Source organism: Theobroma cacao, chromosome 2 (genome assembly GCF_000208745.1).
Source record: "Theobroma cacao cultivar B97-61/B2 chromosome 2, Criollo_cocoa_genome_V2, whole genome shotgun sequence".
NCBI classification, from domain to species: Eukaryota; Viridiplantae; Streptophyta; class Magnoliopsida; order Malvales; family Malvaceae; genus Theobroma; species Theobroma cacao.
The window spans coordinates 12002435-12013686 of record NC_030851.1 but is presented as its reverse complement, the minus strand read 5'-3'; the positions used below and the strand labels follow the sequence as shown (position 1 = coordinate 12013686).

Sequence of the window (11252 nt, the reverse complement as noted above, 5' to 3'; positions counted from 1 at the left end):
TGGAATGGAATAAAATAGAGAGAAAAAAAGGAAAGAGAGCACGTACCACCCAAGTGACCTAACCTTATATTCTGGGGTGACCCTCAATGTTGCACAACATTAACACCAACACGCTCCCTCGAAGAACCAACTACTTCCCTTTGTTGAAAATTGAGATAACCAAGACAAAAATGACTATTTTAATAGCATTAATTGGTTGTTGTGTTGAATTTTCAACTTAAATGTTGCTTCGGACTTAGCTTCCGTGATCCGTAGCAATTTCTTCGATGGGAATGCTACAAACACCTCATTACGAATTGAACAACGAGCAAAATAATGCCAAAGGAAGGATTGTGCGCAGCTTCCAGATGGACTTCCACTGATTCCATCTCTGTCAAAAGATTGCCTTTTGTTCCATGTAATAAGGGGCGAGGTTTCCCTTTGACTCTCCCTTTTTTTTTAACACATCTTTTCACATGATCATCTGTTTTATTTGAACCTAGGAAAATGAGATTCATGGGATTTTCAAGGGGACAATACCGAGTTGCCTGGCTTATTTGAGTTTTGTTCTCCTAGTTGTTTTTTTCTTTATCTCAACTCTTTAAGGTTCAAAACTGACCACTATCATGGGGAAAATTAACTAGAATTGATATTACAATTCTTTAGTTGTAACTGTTAATTTTCCTTTACCTGTACAGATTAGGCCATTGTTTTAGATACTGATTGCAAGGGAATGTACGAGAATTAATGTAACAGCACCACTGATCCCTATCAAATAGTATATAGATGGTAGCTAGACTAGACATTACTTTTGTTTTTTCCTTTTCGATTTTTAAATTTTAGAATAGATAAATTATTTAGCCTCCCAGTCCTAAATAAAATGTATTGTAACTCACAAAAATCATGCATTAAAAATTAGTGTCAATAAAGATTTACAGATAAAATTCGAATCTAAAAGTCATATAATCTTTATAGTGTTATCAACTATGTTATCCTACCTAGTAAATAAAAAAGTTATATAGACTAAAATAAATACTAACAATTTTTCGGTACTTAACAAATTTCAAAGAAGAGACACAAACGGAAGTATAAACCATGGAGTTTTATTGGGAGCATTCAATGTTCTTTATTTTTCCATCGTGTTAATGGATATACCTCATAATTAAGCTGGTAGGACGAGGGGAAGTACACTTGGATTCTAAGTAGTAACTTGTCTTGCTTCACATCTCTTAAGGATAGATACTTGACCGTATCAGGCTTTATTCGAGAAGACAAAACAAATTACTCTTTCACTTTCTGCTAAGAAAACAATTGGTATTGCAGCCTATAAAAGACCCTCAACTTGTTATTTTAAAGAAAACAATTTCTGGTTACAGTAGTGTCAGTCAAATGCAACGCAATAAATTTTACTCATTCTAGTCCCCCATCTTTGAATATTGGTCAAATTGACAGATAAAGCATTCTTCTACCCATTTGTATAATGAATAATCCAACACCTTTTAATACTTAAAGTTAGCCTAGGTTAGGCATCACCAAGGGACAAGTTTTACACTTGGCTTTTCACGCTCTTTCTTTATTATTAATACTACTCCATTTAGATACTCAGGATTGAAAAAGTTGCTTCTTCTACAGTCTCAACTGGCTTTTCAAGTAGGATACAATGCCAAAAGAATTATACTATGTTCCGTTTGGACCTTTATTGCAATACCAGGTTAATTTATTTCCCTCTAATTTTCTTTTAATTAACTCTTTACCGGGCAATCTTTCTTAAAACATGTTCTTGAGAAGTAAAGCCATGAAATATTTAACCTGTCGTTCATATGAACCCCCAAACTCTAAAGATTAAAAAATACCATAATATCAGAATTTTAAATCCTTCAATAACAATATTAGACAATGCAATGGACCTAATGGTCTCCGGAACCAAGGTTATGCATATAAGGAAAACCAAATTGAACAGGTTAATTAAAAATGGAAGACAATTAGACAAAGTGGCAATAATTAGATGATGAGAAGATAATGCATGCATGCTCTTAATCCAAATCCCAATGCATCTTTACATCAAATTTGGCGCCCATCGTGATAAAAAAGTAATATGTCTCTCCTCAAAAGTCTTTGCAGATTTTTGACATATAGTGTGACCTTGGTGGGAGTATATATTGGGAATCAAGATCTTGCCATGTTCGGCAAAGGATAAAGAGGGTCTGAAAGTCGTATCTCTAACTTGGGATACCTAGTTTTCCCTATTTGAAAATACATACATCCCATGGGAATCGAATACGGTATTGGATTGGGACACTTCCTTTTGAAATAAGATGCTGTTTTACACAGAAGGGCCTGTTTGAGGGCTAAACTCTACTGTATCAAGAGCCAGTCGCTACCTTACTCTCAGTAATGTATATGTCAAATGTTGTTCGAAATTAACCATGGAACACAAACATTAATAGCTCTTAATTTGCTCTGTTGAATTATCTCTCATCACCATCATCGTCGTCATTAGGTCTTAAGGGGATTCACGCTAGGCTTTAGGATCAGAATTTCTTTTATTAGCCACATGGATTACGTAAGCAGAGATAGTACGCCTCAATTTCTCGATTGGAAGTTCACTTTTTATATATTTTTTTGAATAAAGAGCGAAATATATATTAGTAGTGCGAAATTGTATTAAGCAAATAAAGTATCTATATTGATGTGGGTCCCTTTGGGTCAAAGCATGCTGCCATGTTAATTCTTCTTGTGATTTTAATTACTAGAAGTAGGTCTTCCTAGTGAATTGTTTTGTTCAAAAAAGCATGCCTATGTGTCCTTCTCACATGCAACCCAACATGCCTTCCCCTCCTTTAAGTGTGTTCATACCTATATACTAATGTGCAACAAGGGATGCTCCAAAAACTTCACAAATCCTATAAAAATATAGGATAAAGGCGTTCCCCATGGGATTGAAAAAGATGAAAAAAGCTCCACATATTAGCTTCAAAAGCTGAGAAAGATTGTGGAACTTATCATTATAATTGGCTTAAATTGGATGCACATGGCTGAGATTATGATATTCCATATGTTTTTTTTCCACGTAAAAAGGCTCCCTCTGCATTAGTCTAGGGCAACATGACCTTTTCTATGTATGTGCAGAGAGAGAGAAGGAGGATTAATATTATACGTAAATATTATATATATATATATATATATATATATATATATATAAGTGTTTAGCTTGTTTGTTTTCTCCATCAGAAGAAAAAGCCTTTAGACTTGTATAATTATAAGGCTGAAAGATAAAAGGTCGGTAAAAAATATAGTTATGGAAATGATGGGTACTGACAATGGAATGATCATGGGAATGATAATTAGATTGTGATCATGCATTAGGCAATCATATGGTGCAGGTTAGTCTATTACACACCTTTTTGAGTTTGGATAAAGTTATTCGGAGTCATGCATGCTCATAAATACTAGTGATTTTATTAGTACATTCCATGATTAGTTCCTGATTCAACTGAGGCTCTCTCTCTCTCCCGCCTGCAACCTTCTCATGTCAGAATCTTTGGAGAAGATATTATAGCCTCAACTCATTAGAAATCAATAGGGAAAAAACTTGAATATCAGTGGAAAAAGAAAATTGCAGGAAAGTTCATTCAAGGAGCACATGTCAATCATGGGTATTAAGCTTGCTGATGAGCCCATGATTGCACTTAATCAGTGGGCAGGACAGGACTGCAGAGGAGAAATCATCAGAAAATTTATGCTTATGGCCCAAGGGATATAATTAACCTCCAGGTAGATGAATAATGAGTTGTACTAATGAAATCACCTGAATAGTCTCAAAGCCCATGAAAAACGCTTAGTCATGGTAACTTTGCCAAAATTCATGGCATGGGAGTGCCCTTGCACGCAGGTGATTTCCTACTTATGCTTCATCTAATTATTAAAACTTGGACTTTTAGTAGGAACACCTCTCTTAGCTTAATTAGTCAAGTTGGAGGAAAGTTTGACATTTGAAGAAAGCTTTTCATGGTTTAGTGATGGACTGCATGTATATTTTTGCTGTTTAACTTTCCATTCTCAAAAATCATGGTATCATCACATTAGAAAAAGTGCTCGTATTGAGCGATTCATGATGAAGGGCAACTGTGCTCATGCGAGCTTATGAGGGTCCAATCAGAATCAAGGGCCCACACTAGGATCATTAACAAGCATGGGAGATTGCTCTCTGCACACTCATAATTTGGGTTAGAAAACCATGAATGGATTTGAAAATTTCTCCGGGGGCAACTCTGGTAAAAAAGAATAAAATGGGGAGAATGTGATGGGACTACCTCCTTATTTAAACACCCAACATGCAAACGGCCGATAAACAAGGCCAGCTATCATTCTCTTCTTAAAAATCATCACTCTGATATCGCTCTATTCCTTTCAAGACTTCTCCCTTTTTACTTTCTCTCTTTCTGTCTGTCTAAGACACACACACACACAAACAAAACTGTCCCCAGAGAGACAGACTCTAAAAGAAAGGCAGAGACACAAAAGTTTTTCTTCCTTAGCAGCCCATCAACTCCGAAGCTTTCTTTTATCTTCATGGATTTCAACAACTCAAAAACCAACTCACCTTCCTCTTCTAAAAACAAAAGAAAGCAGCATCAGCAGCAACCTCAACAGCAACAAGAAACAAGATTCTTGGGAGTACGGAGGAGGCCATGGGGCCGATACGCAGCCGAGATAAGAGACCCTTCCACAAAAGAAAGGCATTGGCTTGGCACCTTTGACACTGCCGAGGAAGCTGCCTTAGCCTATGACCGTGCCGCTCGTTCCATGCGTGGCTCCAAGGCTCGAACCAACTTTGTTTATTCTGATATGCCAGCTGGCTCTTCCGTCACCTCCATCATCTCCCCTGACGAATCACAGCATGACATGTCATCCATTTTTACCATTAATCCCCCTTTCCACCAACAAAACGATGCTAACCAGAACCACCTTTTCTTCACTCAAGACCCTTTCAGTGCATGCCAGTTTTCGTCCGGGTTACCCGCTGGTGACGGGTGGACCCAAGATAGTGATACGGTGGGGTCTTACAGGCCCATTACTGGTGTCATGGATGCTGGAAATGGTGGTTCTCAACATTTCAGCGATGACTCTGAGCTGCCACCTTTGCCTCCTGATGTCTCCTCCACCTGTTACGGGTCTGGAAGTGTTGGACCAGATATGGGTTATGGAGCTTGGAATGACGCAGGCCTTTTCGGGTTCTCGGATCAAAGCACAAATGGGTTTGACTCGGCAGTGAGTGGACCGTATTTGGGCTTTAATACTTACGAGTTTGTGCAGCACAGCCCACTCTTTGGGAGGGTGCCATCGGTTCCTGATACGGTAACTGACGGGTTTGATTTGGGTTCATCGTCGGGTTACTTCTTTTAATAACTGACACAAAAATAATTAAGCACTTGCTACTACTAAAATTAAAATTAAGGTGTCAGTTTAATTTGAGGGTCTTGCTGTTAATGGCTTTCTTATTTTTGATGATTTTGGCGGGACGTGAGTAACGGGTTCTTGGGTTGTTGTTGGATTTTGGTCCATTTTGGGGGAAATGGCCTGCCTGCTTCCAAACCCTGTTTTATGCTTGCTTCATTCATGCCATGCCTTTTCGGTTTTTTTTTTTTTTTTTTTGGGGTGTAAATGTAAAATGTGCAATGATTTTGATTTCTATAATCACCACCAGCAGCTCGAGTGCTTTTCTTTTTTCTTCTTTAAATTTTGAATCTTCCAATGCTTGAATATCTTGTAGTTCTAGTACGTATATTTGAAGAGCCAATATGTCACCCTTCCTACTCTCTTTAATTGTTCTTATTAAACAATTAATTGCTAGTGCTACATGTAAGACTTTGTTAGTAATAGTGATAGTACCATTCCAAATTAATGAATATGGTGATGCATGTATTTTCCATTTTTGTCTCCAACACGACGCCACAAGAATATTTTGACGCATCATTTGTCCATCAAATAAAGCAAAACTGTGGTTGGTTTAGAATCTTAATGAACGTCTGTGCACACAAATCCTGTCTCTGAAATCTTAGATCCTAAAGGGGCGGCTCATGGGATTTTGTTTGTCCTTGTTCTTAATAGGCATGTGCTGTAATAGGGTGCTGCAATCTAAGAATTTAAAGATGGGTTAAAACATGTAGTGGTTGTGATCAAACTTGGTGCCAGCTCTAATCTCCAAATGGGAAGACAAGCACGCCTAGAAAACAGAAAACGAAAAAGAACTTTACAGAGTCAACCATGAAAGATTGAATTTTGAAAGTCTAAACTAACGAACCACCTTTCCTAATAAACGACAAATCGAAAGTTTCGTGTCATACCAGATTTATTTAACGATCGTGGATGCATCCCAGGGCAATGGTAAAATCAGAAATGATGGCCACCCACGCCACTCTGTAAAGAACAAAAGACGCGTATGTAAAATGGAAATGCTGCCATCTTGGAGACGCAAACCCCAATTTTAAATACCTCGGTGGTGACTTTACTATGAATCTTAACCCAGAGCAGATTAGTTGTTTTTGTTTGTTTTTCAGATATTAAGTCATCTCGAAAATAGTAAAACAAAACAAATCATTTAATAATATCTGCTATTGACTACAGTTCTGCCCATTGGTGCATTACTGGAAGTTGGAACTGGGCTTTGGTGATGGAAATTTCAGCTGTTACATTGAACCCAAATGGGAGAGCCAAAGCTAGGTTACAATTTCTTATTCTAGCTAGAAAATCCGCGTGTTGCTGCGAGTTGTATAGTTGATGAAAATTGAATGTTAAAAAGAATGTAATAATGTTTGAATGTTGTACGTTTTTAATAATGTTATGTGTTTAATAAATTTAACATTGCAACTTTAGGTTCTGAAAATGGAGAGAATTTTCAGAATTTGTTTACTGATAGGCCAAACTCAAAGTTGAATGTAGAAAAAGAACATCCATAAAGTTGGTCATACATTTTTTGTACAACAAAAAATCAAAATGATATTATTCTAATGGTTAATGCAACATAGCGATCAATTGTGGTGTACAAAATTTGATTGTTCTTGTATTGTTTGTATATTTTTACCATAGCAACTACAATACATTGGAGCTAAAAAAAACTTGTTCCACCTATGGTAAAATTTAGGATAAAATATTCCCATCTTCTTAAATTTTGATCATAATTACACGGAGATCCATTAGTTTTCAAAATAGATATCCCGTCTCAAAAAAATATTTTTCACTAGACATATAAGTCTAGCCGTTAGTTAACCGTTAGTATTTCGATCAATTTGAAAACATGACAATATTAAAAAGATAATTTTACCCTTAATTAATTTTAAAAAATTACTATTATATAATTTTATTAATTAAAAAACAGAGCTCCCCATCTGGGGAGCATTAGAGCTACCTTGGGGAGCCCGATTTGGGCCTTCTTAAGGGAGCACTGGTGCTCCCTTCCCTTAGGAGCATTGATCTATTGCTCCCCCCGGTGCTTCTCTTTCTTGGGAAGCTGGGGAGCACCGATCGGTGCTTCTTATTTTTTTTTCAAAAATAATAATAATAATTTTTTAAATTAATAAAGAAAAAAAAGAGCATTTTAATCTTTTCATAATCTTTGTTAACGGTATTTACACTTTTGAGGCAGAGTATCTATTTTGAAAACTAATTAACTTATTTAAAATTTTGATTAAAACTTAAAAGGCGGGGCTATTTTACGTTAAAATTTACTCTTTTTTTTTTTATAGTGAAGTTGTCTACAAATTGTTGCTTTCTTTGCAACATGCTTGAACCTCCTGTTTGCACATCATCAAGTATGATGTGAAGTTAGTTGATAGTTTCTTTATACTAATTTAAATAAAAAATACTATCATGCTGCTTAATTTACCTACTCAATTTTCATTTTTCCCAAGTAACTCTTCTGGAAATAGTTCATTTGAAACTTGTACACTTGTCAAAGATAATGGGACTTCCATTTGAGATTGTCTAATGCGAAGTAATGGAGTTTGACAGATAGTTGGTTGTTGACTTGCAAAACTTGTAAACTTTTGTATTGAGGTACTTGAAGCCACAATCTGCTTGAGTCTATTACAATCAAATATTTTAAAAATTGTGTATCCATGATCGATGGCTTTTTATGTAAGTCTTACTCTTAATGTTCTTCTAATGTTGATCACTGGCTTCAAAAGAGATGGAAGAGTCATCTTGTCTAGTGTTCTAATTGCAACAAGCTCTGCAATTGTAGCTCTAATCAATTTTTTAACTTGTTGTCCAAAGGCTAGTAGTTCAATGGTACTAGTTTTATCTTGGACCATTAACAGCAAAATCATTCTCTAAAATATTTTAAAATGCTCTGTTAGATTCTTTGTTTTGTAAAGATGCAGTTTTTAGTAAATTCGATAATAAATAAGTATTATGTTACTTACATAAGAACCGGTGTCTTTTCATCATGTTTGGAGCACCAAAATTTGCCAGCACAAAATCGTAGACCTACTGTGCATTGATTACAAGCATTATAGCACCATTTTTTTGGCTTTTCGACATTGATAATTGTCACTATGACCTCAAATTTGGCATTCTGTCATGGAAAAAAATAGATATATTTTTATATAGTTAATTGTTTTATTTTTCATTTGTGAACAACATGTGAATATTGATTGTCATCAATGTTATAGCATTATAAACAGATAATCTTACCAATACTTACTTGGATCCATAACTAATAAATCTGCCATTGTTGCCTTGAAATACTTGTCTGTTGAGTCAACTGTAAATGTGTTTCTATTTCCAATGCTTGTAAGTGTGGTTGTATTGCTTTTTCTTCATATCTAATAGTAAATGTAGGATTGAATATTGGTACAGTCAATTGACAATTGTTATTGATTGTAATATGACATAGTAGAGTTAATTTGTACATTACCTTGATTTAAGTTCAAAGACCTCTGGAATGTCTGGATCTATGTAGATTCTTGTTAACGTGTAAGGATCCTACAATAAATGATCAGTTAAAGATCAATGTAATTTGTGTGTACAATGATTATTATAGTAAGTAAAAGAGTAGTGAGAATTATACTCATGCTGGTAAGTTTTGATTATTAGTTCTGTAAATGCAAGAAAGGCATTTGTGTTGTTGCAGAAAAGACGTTCTTATTTTATGGTTGATGCTAAGTCTCCACACAACACTACTTTCAGAGTCTCATAATTGATGAAAATTATTGTAAAATATAAAAGTTACACATATGACTAAAAGTTACGCTAAAGTGTTTAAGTACTTGTTTATTTACTTTTCTTACTTTGAGCCTTGAATGTATATGTCACGCTTCTAGACAAGGGTGTTCTTATTATTGAGGTAGACATTTGTTACGGGAGTCATTGTTGTAAGAACTCCAATTACATTTACAGCATTATTAAACATAAACATGAGCATGCAAGTTAGACAATAGATTATACAATATAATTTTATCATTGAGTTTTTAAATAGCAGTACTTGTCAACACTTTCTTCTAGTATATCCTGTCATGGAGAGCTTTGTAATCTCCAAAGTTAAAATAGTAAGAAGGATATATAGTGCTATCTTCATGAATTTCTTTGATCTCTGTTATCCTTGAGAGAATAATCATTAACTCTCCGACAACACATTGATGTTGTTTTTGGGTTTCATTACTCGAAACTTGTCAATCAAGTATCAACCACATTCCTTTAGTATTGGTGCAAAGTGTGGTGAATCTAAACCTCTAAGCATCACTTGCATCACATTTTCTGTCATTTGATAAAATAGCTTATGGTTAGTTTAATATTAATTTATAATTATACAAATATATGTAATATAATGAAACAAAAGTTGTTTTACAGTTTACCTTTTCGTTAGTAACTAAAAAGTCAAGGCTTAGTGAATTATGAGGATTATTTAATGTTGTGGATTGCCACATCCTCAGTACCTTGACCTTTATGACACTTGGTGGTTTGAAGAGTTGCAAATTAGTCAAATATTGCTAGTTCATTTGTAGCTGAAGAAGGGCATTGAATAAATTAGTTCATTAAATGTTAAATGTTTGTAGAAAATAAAAGATTTCATTCATGCAAGTTTTTGCATTTCAATGTTTAGAAATATTGCAATCTAAAATCTCAAATACTAAGTAGATTTAGGAGTTATAAACAGAGAAAATGTATAGGACAAAAGAATTAATTTTAAACAGAAGAAAATCAAAAAGACTAAAAAATAGAGTATAGTTTAATCAAGTAATATAATGTATCGATAATGAGTGCGTAGTACAAAAGAAGTTAGTTCTAGCAAAAGGAAGTAAGAAAAAGTAAGAAAATACAAAGTAATAATTTTTCTAACAAAGGAAAAAATTACAATAAAATCACAATAACCTGTTTAGAGATTGCCAAAAATTTCTCTGTAAACTATGTTTTTGTAAGATTTGACTGTTGTTTGTCGTCATTCAAAACAATAATCTTCAACCCTTGTTGTGATGTTACTCTTGATACAGTTACATATAACTGACCATGTGCAAACACAGGTTTTGGCAAATATAAGCCAACAATATCTAAAGTTTGTCCCTAACTTTTATTTATTGTCATGCTATAAGATAGCCTAACTGGAAACTATTTCCTTTGAAATACAAAAGGCCATTTCCTTTGTTTGATTGTCATGACAATTCTTGGAATAAATACTATACTATTTGCAAAAGTTATTGATAATCTTTTCTTCTATGACATTGCTACTTAATTTGATAATAAAAATCCTAGTTCCATTACATAGGCTAGAATTCTAGTTTACGTTTCTTAACAGCATCGCAATTGTACTTACCTTTAGATTAGTTCATGTTTTGAAATATTAAGAAAGTTAAATGAGTTTAAGAATTCTACTACATATAACAGTTCATGTTTCGAAGAATGATCGAAAGATTTTGATATTTTATTAATGCTATTATACGACTTCAATGTACTTGGAATCAAATCACACATATATGAGTTTATCAAATCGATGATTTCATTATATGGAGTAATGATTGACCTTTGTCTCAAATAACCTTCTTTCGTAAAATTATCTTGAAGATTAACATATACTATTGAGACAATAGTCTCTACTGGATTTTCACTAAAAGGTAATAATAAATCTTCAAGCAACTTTATCCATGATGGCTTTTCTTTTGCCTTATAGAAATAAGCCTCTATTTTCCCATCTCCTAAATATCTAATAACCATTGAGTAAAAGTAGAAACTTCTAATTTAGTTTTTTCATCAAGATTAGGCTATAAAACTCTCATATT

General features: G+C 34.3%; 1 protein-coding gene across 1 annotated transcript; it reads left to right on the top strand.

The window, feature by feature from the left end:
- Positions 4552-5385, top strand: LOC18608806 (ethylene-responsive transcription factor LEP). The gene has a single exon (XM_007043680.2). The coding sequence runs from the start codon at positions 4552-4554 to the stop codon at positions 5383-5385; it is 834 nt and encodes a 277-aa protein (XP_007043742.1).

What these genes read in the sequence shown, in the direction of transcription:
- LOC18608806 (XM_007043680.2), top strand. Translation starts at nt 4,552, where the DNA reads ATGGATTTCAACAACTCAAAAACCAACTCACCTTCCTCTTCTAAAAAC.